At 43.7% G+C, this 20,443-nt stretch overlaps 1 protein-coding gene across 3 annotated transcripts in view; it reads right to left on the reverse strand.

The window, feature by feature from the left end:
* Positions 1-18,230, reverse strand: part of MCMBP (minichromosome maintenance complex binding protein) — a 39,440-nt gene extending 21,210 nt beyond the window's left edge. For 2 of the 3 annotated variants that reach the window (XM_005225781.3, XM_024985612.2), the window contains exons 1-4: positions 17,895-18,230; positions 2,246-2,331; positions 1,503-1,643; positions 1,342-1,383 (exon numbers count right to left, since the gene is read on the reverse strand). In XM_005225781.3, the coding sequence (XP_005225838.1) occupies positions 1,342-1,383; positions 1,503-1,643; positions 2,246-2,331; positions 17,895-17,952 (327 nt within the window). In that variant the 5' untranslated portion in view covers positions 17,953-18,230. The remainder of the gene's footprint in view (positions 1-1,341; positions 1,384-1,502; positions 1,644-2,245; positions 2,332-17,894) is intronic. The other variant, NM_001098974.1, reaches the window with a different exon arrangement.
* Between the last annotated feature and the right edge of the window lie 2,213 nt (positions 18,231-20,443).

The raw sequence follows: 20,443 nt of genomic DNA on the forward strand, positions 1-20,443 counted from the left end.
CATTACTCTAAGTAAGTGTAGGAAGTTATATTTCTTTCTCTACAGAAACTTTCCTAATTAGGGCCATTCTTCCATACAGATCAGCCTGCTGAGCTAGAATATTTATTTCAGGATTTTGTCTTCTTTCTTCTTCCCTTTCCCATTATTGATATGTAGGAGAGTTTCTATTACTTCCTTTTATCAAAGAAGGCTTAAATTTACTTTTTTCTTCCCAGGAAAAGAGGGCAGGATTTAATCAAATTTAATTAAGCACATGTAGGGGCTTCCCTGGCAGTTCAGGGGTTAGGTGTGGATTTGCTCCCTGGTCAGGGAACTAAGATCCCACATGCTGTGCAGCATGGCCAAAAGAAAAAAAAAAAAACAGGTATAAAAAAATTAAGCGCATGCAAAGCCTTTAAAGTAATATTCTTTCATTTTTCTTCTACTTTTCATTTTAAAAGAACTTAGGTAATTTTTAAAAGCAAGTATGTAGACATTAGGAAAAGAAAGGAAGTAACTTGTCATTTACAATATTCCACCTTCTAAGACATTTTTAGAAGATCAAAAAAAAATCATATCAGAGAAACTCAAGTAAAAGGCAAATAAACAAAACATTTCACATGACTTCTTAGAACTTATATACAAGATAAGTAAATTTATGATCCACCAAAGGAAAATAATATTCCCTGCCCAGGAAAAAATGCTCATTAAAAAGTTTTTTATAAGCCCCATGTTCCTCCCCGCGTCCCTCCGGCACCTGGCGCTTTGTAGCGCCCAAAAGCTGAGAGGGGTTAGAGGCGCCTATCACATCCTAGAGGTTGTTTATGTCGAGCTGTGGATATTACACGCGTTGTTTGGCCAGGACAGCGAGATGCTGGCGGCCTTCTACGGGTGGTTCAGGGTCTCTTTCGTGGTCAGCGCGGTCCCAGGATGCGGAGTCCTGGTCTTCATCATCGGATCGCCCCTTTACCAGTATGTGACCAAGTCCCTCATCGTAGCAATGTGTTTCCAGCTTCGGATCCGCCAAAATCAAGCCAGAGGTCGGACCAGACAGCTGCTAAATTCTATGCGGGCCTGGAGGTGCTGGGGTTAAGGCGGGGCCGACCCCGGCCCCCTAATCCAGAGGACAGGGAACGCACGGCTTGTGCAAATGCTGATCTGGAGGTCTGGAGGCTAAGGCTCCACCCAGTTCTGTGAGCACCATGAAAGATGCCGATGAGGGTAGGGGTGGGGCACCTGTTCTTAATTCTGTCCCTTTTGAGTGACTGCAAGCTCAATCTTCTAAGGAAATTTTCTATGGTTTTATAATAAGTGATTTTTGTTGGAAAAAAAAAGTTTTTTATATATTTTAAGTATACATACCCCACACTCTGCTACATCTCTATATTTTCCAAAATGAAGAACCTATGACCAAAACAAAAAATAACAGTATTATATCAACATTATCAGAATCAAAACTGCCATAGACAAAGCTAATCCTACTAATTGTGAACACTAAGTTTAACGAAAAAGGCGATACATACACGTGCTTTTGTGTTTCGGTTAACAGTTTCATACACTCCCATGTAAAATTCAGGGTCAAACATATCCTGAACCATGCAACGAAACTTCACAAAACTGTTAGGTTTCAAATAATGAAGAGGAACTTCATTCAGTGATGGTACCTTAAAGGAAAACAAACAAACAAGTCAAAATAGTCTGTGTATAAGACGTTAAGCACATACACATATATATCCAGACAAACCACCGTCCCCACCTACCCACCGCATATACAAAATCAGGCCCTATCAGGGAGCCAAATGATTTCAACGCTCAATAACACAAATGCTGAACATAAGTCCTTTCCGCGTTCTTGCAAGTTCAGTTTGTATGATGACATTTGATTATAATGTCAAAGGATGCTTTTCCTTCAGAACACTTTCCACTTAGCAGAAAGGTATTGGCTTTGTTGAGCTCATCTCTTAAAACTCGTACAAGTAATTCTTTAAAATGAAGGTAATAAAAAATCATCGAAGCTCGCACAATTACCCTTTTTTTCACGGTCAGTTACTGCCACCTACAGGTGCCAGTACAGAAGCACTTATTTGCTTGAATTTAAATTGCAAGAGAACAAAATCTTTTAATACATATGCACTTAAGGCAGAGGGCGGTACATGTTAATTTATATATTTTTAAGTTATATGTGGATCACTACTGCGAGAAACTGGAAGTCTGCCCAACCCTCGCCCACCCACCCACCTCCAGCAAACAGCATTAATAAGCTTACCCATTTAGGAGCATTATTCTCCTTCAGCTTTTCCTTAAAATATTCTATTACTTTCTTCTCCCAGTCAGGATTAACTCCATTTTGAGCTGAAAGAAAAATATACTTTTCAAAGCTGAAGGTACATTAGTTTAGGGTGCCTTATTGGAAGCGCTGCGCAAGACACCAGAAGCTGCCGGGTAGGGGGCTGGATATTACAGTCGGGGTGAGGCCGAGCCCCTGTGGGCTCTCAGGTGCTAACGGTCTCCCGAGAGCTCTTCCACAGTGAGAGATGAGGCCCCCAGACACAGCAGCACAGGAACCATCGCCTGAAAGGCACTCTGCTGCTTGAAAACATTTTAATACAGATTTAAAACACTTTTACAATTACCCTGAAATGAAAAGAGAACATGTTCTTCTTCTACTGTTTTTTTAAATTTTTTATTTGGGAATAATTTCAAACTTCCAAAAAGTCACAATGAAAATTACAAAGAACACTTGTACCCTCGCCCCCATTTACTTTATTATTTGCTTGCTCTCTCTCTCTCTCCCACATTTTTCTCACTTGACCTTACATTACACACACATCACTTATTTTTATCTTTAAATAGTACTTGGGCTTCCCTGGTGGCTCAGCTGGTAAAGAATTTGTCTGCAATGCAGGAGACCTGGGTTTGATCCCTGAGTTGCGAAGATCCCCTGGAGAAGGGAAAGGCTACCCAACTCTCCAGTATTCTGGCCTGGAGAATTCCATGGACTGTATAGTCCAAGGGGCTGCAAAGAGTCGGATACGACTGAGCGACTTTCACTTAAATAGTACAGTGTGTTTCCTAAGAATAAGGAGATTATCTTACATAACCACGGTACTTGCTATCAATCTCAGGAAGTTTGAAATCAATACCAAACTTTTTTTTATCAAGTCTACCACGCATATTCCAACTTGTCTCCTGACCTGACACTATTGTTTATTGTACTTTTTCCACTTCAGTACAGATCCAGTTTAGGATCACATGCTGCTTTCTGCTATCTTTTTTTTTCCTTTTAATCTTTTTTTATTCCGGAACAGTTCCTCAATCTTTATCTTTTATGACACTGATAATGAAGAATACAAACCCATTATAAAAAACAGAATGTTCCTCCCTGGGTCTGTCTGATGTCTCCTTATGCGTAGAGTGCAGTTACACGTTCCCAGTCAGAGTGCTACATAAGCGTGCGGTGTCCTTGAACGGCTGTACGTGCTTCGCTGAGACAGGAGATGTTCATCTTCTCTTCGTGCATGTTAATTTTCACCACCCAGTAAAAGTGACAGCCAAGTTCTCCACAGTAGTCACTTTCCCCCTGTCTCCTCTAGTAAGCAATCTACAGGAGATACCTCAGGACCAAACAAGTAATTTTCATGAAACTTGCCCTGCTCCCAAGATTCAGCACACCTCTTGCAATGATGATTGCAAAATAAGAGAAAGGTGTTTTTAATGTCATATTAAAGATAAGAAACCAGCTTTTAAAAAATTATGCGAACTGGCCAAGACTAAAAAGTGAATCATCAAAAAAAAACAAAAACAAAACCCCAGGAATATATATATACGCATGTTTTCATGAATTAGAACTACCTGAGTGAACTCCGGGAGTTGGTGATGGACAGGGAGGCCTGGGGTGCTGCGATTCATGGGGTCGCAAAGAGTCGGACAAGACTGAGCAACTGATCTGATCTGATCTGAACCAGACCTTTGCCAACAAAGGTCCATTTGGTCAAGGTTATGGTTTTTCCAGTGGTCATGTATGGATGTGAGAGTTGGACTGTGAAGAAAGCTGAGGACTGAAGAATTGACGCTTTTGAACTATGGTGTTGGAGAAGACTCTTAAGTCTCTTGGACTGCAAGGAGATCCAACCAGTCCATTCTAAAGGAGATCAATCCTGGGTGTTCTTTGGAAGGAATGATGCTGAAGCTGAAACTCCAATACTTTGGCCACCTCATGCGAAGAGCTGACTTATTGGAAAAGACCCTGATGCTGGGAGGGATTGGGGGCAGGAGGAGAAGGGGACGACAGAGGATGAGATGGCTGGATGGCATCACTGACTCGATGGACGTGAGTCTGGGTGAACTCTAGGAGTTGGTGATGGACAGGGAGGCCTGGCATGCTGCAATTCATGGGGTCGCAAAGAGTCGGACACGACTGAGCGACTGAACTGAACTGACCCACTGCTGGTCGATACTTCCAACAATGCATGGGTACCACATACATCACACAAGTGATATGGAAATGTGGTGTAAAGGGCTTTTGTCTTTATTTGTTATGCAGCTGGTTCTGTTAGAAACACTCATAAGATCCTGCTAACACCTGCTGTAGCAGAGATTCCTAATGCTTTCACTTAACTGAGCAAAAGACAGTTATTAAAAAGCACTCGTGGAGGTGAAAGAGCCCTCAGTGATTCTGATTGCAATGAGGGTTAAATCACTGTGTGTGTGTGTCAGTCATCACGTCCACTGCTTTGCAACCCCATGGACTGTAGGCCACCAGGCTCCTCTATCCATGGGATTTCCCAGACAAGAATACTAGAGTGGGTTGCTATTTCCTTCTCCAGGGCATCTTCTCAATCCAGGTCTCTTGCACTGTAGATGGATTCTTTACCAACTGAGCTACAGCAATGCCCCCAAGGGTTAAATCTACTACTAGTAAACTGGTCCTCAAAGTGTGGCTTCCCAGACCAGCAGCACTAGCACCACCTGAGCAGTTGTTAGCAAGGCAGTTCTTCAGCCCATCCCAGAACTACTGAATGAGAAACTCTGGAGGTGAGGCCTAGCAATTCATACTTTAAAATACCCTCTAGGGATTCTGATGCACACTGAAATTTGAGAAGTAGTGGTCGACTAAATGCATGCCAATAAAGGATCACTGAATGGGGATGGGGGGTGGGGAGACTAGACTGGGTATTTCTGGTTCTAGTCAAAATGGATGTTTGCTACAAGCAGACATGACCGCCAACACCACTATTCTGACTGCATCTGTGTAAGAAGGTTGAATATACCACATCAGAGGCAATGAAGCTACATCAAAGAGTGACTAGGAAGCAGCAAGTTACTTCGAAGTAACTTACATGTTATGAAACGTTAAACAAAACATCTGGTATTGCTGAACAATTTAAGGACTGCAGTAGAGAATTCCAAAATTCTCAGAAGTACAGTAACTACCCATTATGTATTAAGCCTACTTTATGCCCAGCACTCTGCCAGGTGCTATCAGGATCCTTAGAATTGAAGGAACTTAGTGACTTCACTTTCACTTTTCACTTTCATGCATTGGAGAAGGAAATGGCGACCCACTCCCGTGTTCTTGCCTGGAGAATCCCAGGCACGGGGGAGCCTGGTGGGCTGCCGTCTATGGGGTCGCACAGAGTCAGACACGACTGTAGTGACTTAGCAGCAAGCAGCAGAGCTAAGACAGGGCTTCCCAGGTGGCTCAGTGGTAAAGAATCCTCCTGCCAATGCAGGAGACGTGGGTTTGATCCCTAGGTTGGGAAGATCTCCTGGAGGTGCATGCAAGCACATGACAGCTAAGATAAGCTATGAGCAGAAAAACAGGCAAAAGCAAATAGGAAAAAATAATGAAGGTCAAAATATCTCAGAGAGGGCTTCTGAAAGAGGTGGTGTTTGAGCCAGGCCTGGGAAGAGAGGCAGAATGGAACCATGTTGAGGTATGAGGGGTGGGCATATTGCAGACACAGGGCATTCTAGAGGAGGGAACAGTAATAGTAAGCCAAAGACAAGGACGGACATACCAGAAATTCAAATACGCGAGCACAAAGTGGCTGGAAAAGAACAAAGCTAACGAACAAAAGGAAGATGAGACCAAACAGATCACAGAGTTTTCAATGCCAGGCTACAGATCCACTCTCTGTTCATCAACAATTCACCTTTACATTCCCAGGCTCTAGCAAGCGCCTGGGACACAGCTACTAGAGTCAGAGAAATAAACATTAAATAGACAAAACACTGAGAAAAATAAGCTGTTTCGCAAGACTAGCACCCATTTCCCCTTTTTCTAGCAACAGTGCCTCTTCTGAGGAGGAACCACAGCACCCTCACTCTCAGCCCCGGGGCGGACCTGACGGAGGCCTCACAGAAGTTCTAATGATCAGGTTAGGGGGGCCTCAGTCAAGGACAACCCCGGGTATAAGGCTCAGCAGCTGGGTCCCACAAATCCCAGAGCTGCCTGTGGCCACAATGACAGAGGTCTGTCTGAAAACAAAGCCATCCCAGGGGAAAGTGGAGTAGAGAGCCTGATTTCTGAAGTATTTGGCTGTAGTTGAGCCAGACGTTAGCCCACTCAGGAACTGTTACCTCAAACAATGTGTTCATCTTCCTCGGTTTAAGCAGAATCGACCTGGGCCACGGGCAACCGAGAATCCTGCTGAGCACATATATATCACTATCATCTTTCTCACGAATTCCCCGCCATCTGAACGTGGGCACCCCTGCACTCTCTTGCCCTAGTTTAAGTGGTCAGAGGAACTGAGGAACAAAAGACAGACACACTTTTACACTCTCACCAACAGCCTATGAGAGGTCCAATGCTCTGCCTCAATACTTCATCTGGTCAATCTTTTCAATACGCATCATATACCAAATTAATGTTTTTGTTTCTAGTGTGACATAGACATCAAGGCTCATTTTTTTCCAGAAAGATATCTATTTGTTCCAGCCTTATTTAAAAGACTTTCTAGCGGTAAACTGCTTTGGCAAACAGAGTAACAATTAACTGTCACACAATTACCAATGAGAAAACATGCCACAAAACCATGGTCAAAGATGAGGAACTTCACTCATACACTGTCAATCTTTCCTCCTATAGAATTAGCAAACTTGCATGGGTCCAAGTCCATCACTGATGAGAAATAGATGCTGTAAGTGGGGAAAGTCTTCTCGCTGGCCCTCAGCAGCAACAGATGAGATTTTTTTGCTGTGGTACTACTGTCAAACTCAACTCCTGTTTTTGTTACTGTATTCTGTTAAACTGGTAAGAGTTGTCTATCCTTATGCCAATACCATATTGTCTTAATCACTATAGACTGATAGCGAGTCTTAAAATTAGGTAGTGATGTTCTTCATCTTTGCTTTCAAGTTTGTCTTGATTATTCTAGATTCTCAACATTTCTAAGTAATTCTGAGGAACACTTGAAAACGACTGCTGAAATTTCTATCAGATTATATTTTGATGTTTAAATTTCAATTTGATTATATACTGCATATATAGATTTGAGGAGAACTAAGATGTAAGTCCCTTGGACTGCAGGGAGATCCAATCAGTCCATCCTAAAGGAGACTAGTCCCGGGTGTTCATTGGAAGGACTGATGCTGGAGCTGAAACTCCAATACTTTGGCCACCTTATGCAAAAGACCCTGATGCTGGGAGGGACTGCGGGCAGGAGGAGAAGGGAACGACAGAGGATGAGATGGCTGGATCGCATCACCGACTCGACGGACATGAGTTTGGGTGAACTCCAGGAGTTTGTGATGGACAGGAAGGCCTGGTATGCTGCGATTCATGGGGTTGCAAAGAGTCAGACACGACTGAGCGACTGAACTGAACTGAACTGAAGATGTAGGAAGAAACCGACCTGCTGTTGCTGACTTTGAAGACCGAAGAGGCCGCAACACAAGAAATCAGCCCAACTCTAGAAGCAGTAAAAAAGGCAAGGAGATAAGAGTACCCCCTAGAGGCTGCAGAAAGGAGGGCAGACCTATGGACAACTTGACTTTATCCCAGTGACACCCACATCAGACTTCTGGCCTCCAGAACTGTAAGAGAATACATTTGTGTAACAAACGCTGGAGAGGGTGTGGAGAAAAGGGAGCCCTCTTAGACTGTTGGTGGGAATGTTAAGTTGGTGTAGCCACTATGGAAAACAGTTAGGAGGTTTTTAAAAAAAAAAACTAAAAATTAGAGTTGCCACATAAACCAGCAATCCCACTCCTGGGCATATACTGGGACAAACCTACAGTTCAAAAAGATACAGTATCCTGTGACAAATCATAATGGAAAAGAATATTAAAAATATATATATTATGTATATAACTGAATCATTTTCCTATACAGCAGAAATTAACACAACACTGTAAACCAACCATATTACAATAAAAAAATAAATTTATGTTGTTTTAAGCAATTAAATTTGTGGTAATTATTACAGCAGAAATCGGAAATTAATAGTGTATTTTTTAAAGAACTGGTCTATTGCATCCAAGCTGTTGAATTTATACCTAGAGCTGTTTGTGTCACTCTCTCCCTGTCTGTATTGCCCTTTCACATGTCTCCAATGGTACCTGCTCTTTCAAAACAGTACAGCAACTCTGGAACGCAGTTTGGCAGTTTCATACAGGGGCTTCCCAGGTGGCGCTAGTGATAAAGAACCCGCCTTCCAATGCAGGAGGCACAGAGACACAGGTTCAATCCCTGAGCCAGGAAGATCCTCTGGAGGAGGACATGGCAAAAAAAAAAAAAAAAGGATTATCTTATTATTCCCATTTTACAGATGGTAAAATTCAGGTAAAGAAAGGTTAATTGACATGCTCACCCTCAAGGTTAGGAAGTAGGAGGGGCCAAGCAGTGACCCACTACAGAAGTGCTAAGAGTGGGCTAGCCTAAGCACTAGCAATAGGAGGTACCTTTGCTGCAGAGAATCTAAAAATAATAAAACCAACTAAAATCCATTCCACTTCTACCATCACTATGAATTAACCATTCTAAACAATGTCAGTGATAAACTATTTTTCCTTTGAAAATCTTCTGCTGGTATAAATCCTAAACAACTGTTGACTACTGCTGAGTTTTAACACAGACTTCCCCAGTGGCTCAGATGGTAAAGAATCTGCCCACAACGCAGGAGACCCAAATTCGATCCCTGGGTCGGGAAGATCCCCTGGGGAAGGGAATGGCTGCCCACTCCAGTATTCTTGCCTGGAGAATTCCACAGACAGAGAAGCCTGGAGAGCCTACAGTCCACAGGGCTGCAATTACTACATTTTTACTGTTTACCCTTTAATAAATATCTCATTAGACACAGAAGTTTATTTGAAGAACCTCTGTTACATTTTGTGACCCCATGGACGGGCTCCTCTGTCCTTCACTATCTCCCAGAATTTGCTCAAAATTCATGTACACTGAGTTGGTGATGCTATCTAACTACCCCATCCTCTGTTATATACTTAGCTCCCAAAACAGACTCAGCCACATGCATTTGTCTGGACAGTAAATTTCTCAGTGGTACGTGTGTGCATGCCCAGTCATGGCTGACCCTTTGCAACCCCAGGGACTGTAGCCTGCCAGGCTCCTCTGCCTGTGTAAATTTTCCAGACAAGAATACTGGAGTGGGTAGCCATTTCCTTCTCCAGGGGACCTTCCCAACTGAGGGCTTAAACCTGCATCTCCTGCATTGGCAGACAGATTCTGTACCACTGAGCCACCTGGGAAGCCCTCTAAGTGATACAGAATAGTCCAAACTTGGTTAGAGCAGTGAGCATCCCCCAAGCCCTATGGTACTCTAGAGTCCTACAGGTATACGAAAGATTTTAAATAAACAAACAATAACCCAGTGACTGTAAAGATGAAGGAGAACTTGAATTACTTCAATTCTATCTTCCATGGGACAACTTGAACAACTTTTTGTGTTTAACATTTTAAGCAGTGAAACAGTATGAAGTGAGAGGTGCAGTTGGTGCAAATTTTGCTCGTAAGTGAACATTTTACTGAATTTGAATCGTATCTTAATATAGAAATATATCCTTCTTAAGGGCTTGCTTCCCTGGTAGCTCACCTGGTAAAGAATCCACCTGCAATGCAGGAGACCCCGGTTGATTCCTGGGTTGCAAAGATACCCTGCAGAAGGGATACCCACTCCACCCTGGTGGCCCAGACCGTAAAGAATCTGCCTGCAATGTGGGAAACCCGGGTTCGATCCCTGGGTCAGGAAGATCCCCTGGAGGAGGGCATGGCAACCCACTCCAGTATTCTTGCTTGGACAATCCCCACGGACAGAGGAGCCTGGTGGGCTACAGTCCATGGGGTCGCAAAGAGTCAGACATCACTGGGCAATTAAGCATAGCACATTTTCTTAAACAGCTATTTGTTTTATAGTAAAGAACGAATCAATAAAATATCAGTAACATCAGTGGAAAGATTTCTAGTTTGTGTCTTTTGTAGATGTTTCAGTTTTATCAAAATTCATTTATAATTAAACTGTTTATATAAAATATTATATTGAATTATAACTAAAAGACCAAAATTCAAACGATTTAGTAGGTATAAACACTATTCAGTAAATAGTTTAGCTTTTTGTCTATAGAAACGTGTTACTCTTAATACGAAAAATTCATTAATTATACAATTAATACAAGATTATTCAAATCTAAAGTGTGGTACCTGTACCAACATGAAACAATGTCATCATAACAGAACTCAACCACCACAAAAAAATTCTAAAATAAGCAGGGTTGAGGAAGAAGTTGATAGAAGCAATGTCTAGATTGAAATATGTAATTACCTTAAACACTGCACATAGCTTCATTTCATGATTATTACTGAAAATAATTCTATAGTATAAAGAAACAAAGTATTAGAAAATGATTAGAGCTAAATGCCCTGGGTATGGCCCTGTAGCTAAGAAGCAGTTTGGCTTTAGAATCTGAAATCTTTACTATTCTCTATTACCCAAAGAACTAAATGCACTACAGATTCAATGCAATCCCCACCATAATGCCAACTGCCTTTTTTGCAGCAATGACAGATTCTAAATTCATATGGAAATACAAGGGATTCTGAAGAGTCAAAACAATCTTTAAAAAAAAGAATGAGGACAAAGTTGGAGGACTCATGCTTCATCATTTTAAAACTTGCTACAAAGTTGCAGTAATCAGGACAACACAGTACTGGCAGAAGGGTAAGCATACAGAGCAACAGAATGGAACTGAGAGTTCAGAAATAACGCTATACATCAATGGTCAACTGATACACACACAGACACACACACAGTTTAAAAAAAAAAAAGCTGCCAAACTGAATCAGTGGGGAAAGAATAGTCTTTTTTAACAAAAAGTGCTGGGGGAGCTTCCAGGATGGTGGAGGCAAGCACGTGCTCAGAAGGCAGCACAGCGAAGTTCCCTGCAGACAGAAGCTGCCCACAAGCGACCCTACCAGACCTTGCCCTTTCATCTGCGTACTTTATGAGATGCTTCAAAATAAACGGGCAGGTGTTCAAACACACATACACAAGGTGCTGTGACAACTAGATGCGCACATGCAAAAGAAGGAATTTGAATCCCGACCTCATACCATCATCCACAAAAATTACTTCAAAATGGATCCAAGACCTAAATGTAAGGAGCTAAACCTACAAAATTCTAAGAAAGAACACAGATATATATCTTTGTGACCTTGCATCAGACAATGGTTTCTTAAATATGGTACCAAAAGCATAAGCAACTAAAGGAAAAAGAAATTGGACATCATCAAAATGAAAAATCTACATCAGAAGATGTTATCAAGAAAGCGAAAAGGCAATTGATACAACAGGTGAAAATATTTCTAAAACATATATCTGATAAGGGTCTAATATACAGAATATATAAAGAACCCTTATAATGCAACAATACAAGCAAAACCCCAATTTAAAAATCTGCAAAAGGGAATTCCTGGAGGTGCAGTGGTTAGGATTCTGGGCTTTCACTGCCAAGGGCATGGGTTCAATCCCTGGTCAGGGAACTAAGATTTGGGAAAAGCTGCATGGTGTGGTCAAAAAATAAAAATCTGCAAAGAATTTGAAAAGTTGTTTCTCCAAATGAGATATACAAAAGGTCTATATGCATGTGAACAGATACAATATACTATTACATTACAGTAATGCAAACTGCAATCATAATGAGATATCACTTCACCCCCATTAGGATGGCTATTATTAAGACGCTGAAGTGGACTGGAGAAACTGGAACCCTCATACTTTGCTGGTGGCAGCATAAAATGGTGCCAATACTTTGGGGAAAGTTCTAACATGAAATTACCACATGGCCCAGCAATCGCACGCAGAGGCATATGCCCAAGAGAACTGAAAACATGTATTCACACAAAACCATGTGTATTCACAGCGGCACTACTCACAACAGCCAAGTGTCCACCTATGGAGAAACGGATAAACCACACATGGCACATTCACGCTATGGAGCACTGTTCGCAGTCGCGGAAAGGAAGGTAGTACTGACACACGCTACAACACGGATGAACCTTGACGACATTATGCCAAGTTAAAGAAACCAGACACAAGAGGCCAGAAGTTGCATGATCCCATTTATATGAAATGTCCAGACTGGGTAAACCATGGACAGAAGTCCTCGAGTGGTTTTAAGAGGATGGTGGATGGGGCAATCGGGAGCGACTGCTAACACATACGGGCTTCTTTCTGGGGTAACAGTAACGTGCTGATGGCTGCACGTTCACAATGAATAAACTGAAAACCACTGAACTGTACATTTTTAAACGGTGAATTTTATGTTATATCTCAATGCAAAAAAAAAAAGAACTATAATCAGAAACAGTTAAAGAAGTGGGACCCTCAGTGGGAGAAAAGCAGCACACGCTTACTCATTTTATACTGTAACACTGTTTTTTTAATCATATGCAAGTTATTATTCAATAATTTAAAAATTCATATACATACACATGTATGTATCTATACATATGCATGTGTGTGTGTGTGTCTGCTGCTGCTGCTGCTAAGTCACTTCAGTGGTGTCCGACTCTATGCGACCCCACAGACGGCAGCCCACCAGGCTCCGCCATCCCTGGGATTCTCCAGCCAAGAACACTGGAGTGGGCTGCCATTTCCTTCCATGTGTGTATATATACATGCCTTTTGCCATGGCTCGCCAATCCATTCCTCCCTGAGAACTTCCCCCAGTGGGGAGGTGTGAGCCTCAATAGTTATGACCATCCATTACATAACACTGCCCTGGCAGTGGCTGACTGGCCCCTGAGTGAACCACTGACTCCATGCTGGGCCAATCAGATCCTCTAACCCTAAAATCTGGGATTAAGATAAAGATGCTGGAACTTCTCTGGTGGTTCATCTGCTAAGACTCTGCCCTCCCCATACAGGGTGCCCAGGTTTGAACGCTGGTCAGGGAACTAGATCCCACATGCCTCAGCTGAAGACTTGCATGCCGAAACAAATACTGAAGGTCCTACATGCTGCAACTGAGAGCAGGCATAGCCAAAAAAATATTTTTTGAAAAAATAAAGATGCTAGGTCAAGCAGGTTGGAACTGACAAGTGAAACTGGGAGCCCTGGACTAGAGAAAGGTAAAGTTTGTGCGCAGAAATGAACATAGCCTAGGGGAGAAAACTGAGATGTGCTGCTTGGTTGGATTTCTGCTAGCTTTCCAATTTCACTCAGTAGTCTCCTGGGTTATCAAACCACTTGCCCTGCCTTTGGGTTCTACAGCCTTAAAATAAATTACTTTTTTTTTCAATGGCCTAACAGGGGCCTGAATATTCATTGGAAGGACTGATGCTGAAGCTGAAACTCCAATACTTTGCCCACCTGATGTGAAGAACTGACTCATTTGAAAAGACCCTGATGCTGGGAAAGACTGAAGGTGGGAGGAGAAGGGGATGACAGAGGATGAGATGGCTGGATGGCATCACTGACTAATGGACATGAGTTTGAGTAAGGTTGGGGAGTTGGTGATGGACAGGGAAGCCTGGCGTGCTGCCGTCCATGGGGCTGCAGAGTTGGACACGACTGAGCGACTGAACAAGGGCCAGGTGGCAGGGAGGCCCAAGGTGGGCACAGACAAAGAGGAATGAATCCCGGTGACAGCAAAACATCAGACAGACTTTTAGGTGATTTTACTATTGCTTTAAATTCTCTAAAATGCTAGTGATAAGGTACTACTCCCTTCTCTCCTCCACACGTCAGTGACCTTTTTCTTCTAAGAGCTAGTCTAATTCTCGTTCTGTTAGATATGACCAAAGTGCCTTGAATATAACTGAAACTAACGATCTTGACCCAACCAACAATCTGAACATAAAGAAATCTGTTGATAAGCATTCCTACTTATTCTGAAATTAAAGCAGTTATTAATTCAAGTGAAAAAAAATTTTTTTTAAATAAAAAACAGATTGAAAGAAAAAAGTATACAAAACTTTTTTTTTTCTCTCTCTCATTTACAACGCCTGCTTCTGTTTAAGGGAAGCAAGTTGTTACAGGTTACTAATGAACAATCACTTCGGGGACCAAGCCATCAGCATTATGCACATACTCAAGCTCAATATGAGCTTCCCCGGTGGCTCAGACGGTAAAGAATGCGCCTGCAATGCAGGAGACTGGGGTTTGATCCCTGGGTTGGGAAGTTGCCCTGGAGAAGGAAACAGCAACCCACTCCAGAATCCCATGAACAGAAGAGCCTGGTGGGCTACAGTCCATGAAGTCGCAGAGTTGGACACGACTGAGCAATTAACACACACACACACACAGCTCAATAAAGTATTTCTAAATCTTAAGTCTATGGACCTCAATGTTCTGCATATAAAATCTTTTAGAAACTGGAATAGAAACAGAAAAAGCATTTTATGAAAGCTTACAGGGAAAAATTTACATACGAACAATCGTAATATGGCAGATACAAATTCAAAATACGCACTGGTTCACAAAGATGAATTATGATTCATATAGTTGTGATTGTGGTCACTAACACAATTTCCAAGTTTCTTATTTGAACCAAGAAAAAAGAATTAGGATTTGCATGTGCAAGTAACTCATACCTGGTATGATCATATTCTCTGTACCAATATAATGTCCACCAAGACTGTCTTTAGTTAAGTTTGTGGTGACAGTAACCACCCCAGTTTACACCATTTCTGATTGATTAATCAGTCTTTTCACTGCCTCTGCTCAACAAACATTCACAGAGCACTCTTTTTAAAAAAATCTTATTTTAGTTTTTGGCTGAGGAGCATGTGGGATCTTGGTCCCCTAACCAGGGATCGAACCTGTGCCCTGGACATTGCAACTGCGGAGCTTTAACCACTGGACCACCAGAAAATCCCTGATGGAGCATTTTCGATGTACAGGTATATTCTAGGCAAATTAAACAGATACACATCCTAAAACCCCCAGGATTAAAACATAGCCAAGGAACCCAGGAAACAAGTGATTTCAACAACATGCTTTACAAGTTAATTTTCAGGCTTCATAGGATCCTATAATTACATGCAGCAGAAGTTACCTAACTCAGGTTCCCAAAGAAGAGTAAGATTTAGCTAGGAAAACAGAAGTGGGAGAGGAAGTCGTGACCAGACAAACGGAACAGCCTATGCAGAAAGCCGAGTGGCATGGTTTAGGATCAGAGAACTGGAAGAAGGTTCAGTGTGAGGGGGAATACAGTGATGAGGTCTGAGAGCTGGGCAATGTGCCTGCCCAGTTGTGTCTGACTTTTTGCGACCCTATGGACTGCAGACCGCCAGCCTTCTTGGTCCACGGGATTTTGCCAGGAAGAATACCGGAGTGGGGTTGCCATTTCCTTCTCCAAGGGATCTTCCTGATCCCAGGATCGAACCTTCGTCTCCAGGGTCGCCTGCATCACAGGTGAATTCTTTACCACTGAGACACCAGAGCTTGGCAGGGGCGGGGCCAAAACGCCTCATAAACCACAAAAGATGAGTATTATTTTTCTCTCTGGGGGAAAAATGGATTTAAAACAATTTCCTATTAGACCAAAGAGTCTACAAGTTTAACACCTCACTTCTCATACAAACACACCTGTAATGTTGTTATTATAAAGCTATCCAATGCCATATATTCACAGTGATAGGAAAATATAGCAAAAATATGCATTATACATCAAAGCAGCTTCTACAAAAATATCATGCCTATAAGACAGGATTAGTTTCTTCTCTGCAAGACACAACCTGTATGAGAATAAGACATTCTAGAGGAAAAACACATCAACAAGGTCCAGGTCACCAACAATACACAAACTTCACAAAATACTGTACAGCCAGAGTTTTATATCCAAATTACACCTATTATACTATAATGAGTTGTTTGCCTCTTAGGGTCCTAGAAGCAGGAGACAAAATCTGACACAAACAGATTCAAATATATACCAAATATAAAACCATCTCATTTATCCAGCCAGACTAGGACACGGATATTTCTCATAAATTTTCTAAACATCAATTAAGCACCGAAACTTACTTACTTTTGAATGATTTTCCCTAAAAAACGTCTCTGTGTCTGCACCCTCTTAAACCTACTGTGCAATTTAATCTTCACTCCACATTTTAAGGCCATTATTTTGGAAAACAATTATGGGTTCTAGTATTCATTATGAGCATCAATTACTAGGATTTAGTAGAGAGACATACGCCCCTTTTTGAAAAGGGCCCTGGATGGATATACAGGGATTAAAAAAAATTTTTTTTAAACACTATATACGTAGTTTGAAATTTCTCCTTTAATAAGTTGTCAGTGTTCACTAACTACAATCTGGATGACTACCCAGGGCTTTTCCTAATTTGCTGCCTTTAGTTTCAGCCTGGGAAACCAGAAAACTGAACAAGTTCAAATCACAAGGAAAACGAATCAAGAGTTGCTGAGTGAGCCTTTCCTGCAAGAAATGCATTTTCTGGCATCCGTTTTGGCTGCTGGGGACTACTTAGCTTCTTAATAAGAGTTCACACTAATATTCCACAAGGTCTTAAGTGAGGAAGGCCACTTTACAAGTTCAAGTTACCTCCTGACAAGTCAGGTGTTCTGATCTTACACACTGATTCCTGGTTGGGTTTGCCTCCACCACTCCTAAGTGCAAAAGACATGCGGGGTGGGGCCAAAATGCCTAGTGAACGGCAACCAGACCTAAATTTTCCTTACTGTACCCTACCCGAAAAGTGTCATTAACCATGACTGCAAGTGCAATTTCCTGAGCTTGCCTGCCACATGCTAAGCTCTTTCTATGCAGGAACGCATCTGAGTTCGTTCACCATTTCTTGCAAGCTCTGGCCCAAGAGGAGATGGGGAGACGAGACAGGTTTTAAAGGTGTCCTAACGGAAAAAATCTAAGTTATCACACTAAATCTTATCTCGAAAATAGAAGATGTGTGTAATACGGGAGTTACAGCCAACTTCTGCAGCGAGCGAGCAAGCAAGAGAGCACTCCCCCCACACACCGGAAGTTTTGAAATGTCCTGCGGGCTTCCCATAGGCAAAGTGCTTTTCGCTACAGCCCATCTCTGCGGGTCCTCCCGAAAGCTTCGAGGACCCCCAACCTCAGAGTCCGGCCGCACGCGGGGCTCGGGGGCCGCCCGCGGGGCCACGAAAGGGGAAGCGAGGCCGTCAATCACGGCCGGCCGCCGGCTCCTGGCGGCGTAACCTTGGCCGCTCGCGAGTCGCGAATCGGGCAGGTGGGAGGCACCTGCGGCCCGGGCCCGGGCAGCCGCGGCCCGGAGTCTCCGGGCGGGAGGGGGTTGCCAAGAGCCGGCGGCGCAGGCCCGGCTGACCGTCTCGGCCGCTCGAGCCCTCGAGGCGGCCCCGCCTGGGCGCCGCGCGGCAGGGTCCGGGCCCCGGGGGCTCGGTGAACTCGGCGGCCCGCCCGGCCCCCGCCCGCCCCCCGGCGCCGCCACTCACCGAAGAAGCCCTGCACGATGCCCAGCGGGTGGCTGAGCCAATCCTCCCCACAGGGCATCTCGCCGACGGGCCGGAGCCGGCGCGGCCCGGGCGTCCCGCGCGCCTCTGCTCCTCGTCGGGGGCTCGGCCGCTCCTCGCCCGCGCCCTCCCACGCAGGGGAAGCCTCGCGGCACGGGCCGCCCGGCCTCCCCGCGCCTCAGGGAACGGCGGCGGCGGCGGCGGCTGTGAGGCGCTGCCGGCGACTGGCAGGCGGCGCGTGCGGGCCCCCAGCCTCCACTTCGCACAATGGCGGGAAATAGGCGCCGCCGCCGCCGCCGACCGCGCTGCCGGCGACCTGGGTGGAGCTCGTGCGGGGAGGGGCAGCGGGAGCGCGCGGCGCGGCCCCGCGGCGGGGAGGCGGGGCGGCCTTGCTCCGGGGAGGGGGGCGGGGCTCGGCGGGGCGGGGCCGCGGCGGCGACGCGGCGGCAGGGCGGTCGCCATCTTGGAGACGGGCGAGGGGAAGGGCAGGGTTGGCCTCGCGAGTCTGCCGCGTGGTTACTTGAGGGCTGCATTTTGCTAGGTGTCCCTCTGCAGACTCGGAAGGAGAAATTCCCGAAGTCTGGTTTGTCTGTTTATAGTGGCGAGGCCTTGCGCAGGTTGGAGACCTCAACAGTCCAAAAGCACAAGCGCAAAGAGACCTCAAAGTTATCTCTGGGCAAAATTAGAAGGTAACGTTGCCTCTGGTGTCTGCCCACCTCGTCCCGCCTCTTGGTGTTTTTTTTGTTTTGTTTTGTTTGGCCAATGGCAACTCTTTTGTTTGGTTCCGTGCTAGAAACCCTCTGTAGTAATTTTCCTCCCGTGGATCAAGTCTTGCCTCGACTGGATCAAAACAGTGGTATCTGTACACAGAAAAGATCTGGTTAATAGTAACCTTTGATGAGGAAATTTGGAAAATATCCCAGTTCTGTAATGAAACAGCCCCTAGATCTGGAATATATCGGAGAAAAACCTCCCTCTCATAACCTGAAATACAGCGTATTAACAGAAGGATGATCTGAATGCGATCATCTTCACTCCCTAAAAAGTGGGGAGCTGGAGAACTGAACTCAGATCTCAAGCCCTCCTTAGGGCAAAAGGGTTTATTTTGTATCTGTCACTGTGAACTAATTACATTCCTCTGAATCTGGTGGTCAAGGCTGGTTGAATCCCCAGATATGGAAACTGAAGCTATGGAGACCTGATCACGCAGGGCCTTCTGTACTGGCATCCACAGATATCTGTTCCTGGAACCAATTCCCTGCAATTGATACCAGGGAATGACTGTGATTGGTATATTATACTATACATCTGGCTCTTGTGAGTTTGGGTGAGCTGAGAAAATGGTTTCAAATCTTTGGCATTACTACTTCTTTCATTCATTCATTTAGCAGAGAAGGGCTCGAGATTCCTGGTATTGAATAGAGAAATCTCCTATTTAGCTTTGTGGCCAGTAAAATGCAAATTAAATGTATGTCATGGACATCTGCTTTTAAATTATAATTTCAATTTGCTGTATATGAAATTGCAGCTGGACACCAATTCAGCAGTGGCTAAGAACACTTCAGCTTTTGGTTTCTCCCTCTGTAGTCAGTGATTTGTAGACAATTGTTCAGATTTAACTTTAAGAGACACTGTGATCCTACTGAAATGTAATTACTTTATAATGTGAATAATTTCACCCTCTAATTTTCCTGTTTTGACACTACTAATGAGTGGTTATGAAAACTTAAAAGGCCAAGGGAAGGTCCTTAAGAGTACTTCTCTATGGCAAGATTTATTTTCCCACTGCTGTCAATCACACTTCCCCCACTCTCAAGTCTGTATTTTTAAGAAGGGCATTAAGGGACTTCTGTGATGGTCCAATGGTTAAGAATTTGTCTCCCAGTGCAGGGGACCCAGGTTGATCCTTCATGGGGAAACTAAAACTCCACACGCTGAGGGGCAGCTAAGCTGGTGGGCTACAACTACTGAGCCCATGTACTCTAGAGCCTGTGTTCCACAACGAGAGAAGCCCCCATGGACTGCAAAAAAGACCCACTGCCTTCATGTTATGTACAGTTCAGTGAGAGACTTATGACTGAATAATTATCCATTTACAACCATGATAGATACCAGGAAAGAAAAAGTGAAGTTCTGTAAAAGGAATGAATAGCACCATCTAGTCTAGAGAGGGAGGGTTTTGGGGGAAGGATCCTTCAGGGATTTCCTGAAAATGTGACATTTTCCACTAGGACTTGAAAGATAAATAAGAGTTAGCTAGGTGAAAAGCGTGAGGGAAAATTATTCCAAGTCTTAAGGCAAGGAAAACAAAAACTTGAATAGAAAATTAAGAGTCACAATTTATGTCATGACAAAGCTCTCAAGAGTATTTAACAGCATAATAATGTTAAATTAGAATATTTATCTAAGCAACATTATAATTCAACTTTAGGAAGCTAAGGGGATGAGGATGTATAGGATTCATATATGTGATAGGATAAATAAGATTTAAACCTCATCTTAAACCTGGGAAGTCAACACATAATTCAAAG

Source organism: Bos taurus, chromosome 26 (assembly GCF_002263795.3).
Source record: "Bos taurus isolate L1 Dominette 01449 registration number 42190680 breed Hereford chromosome 26, ARS-UCD2.0, whole genome shotgun sequence".
Classification (NCBI taxonomy): Eukaryota; Metazoa; Chordata; class Mammalia; order Artiodactyla; family Bovidae; genus Bos; species Bos taurus.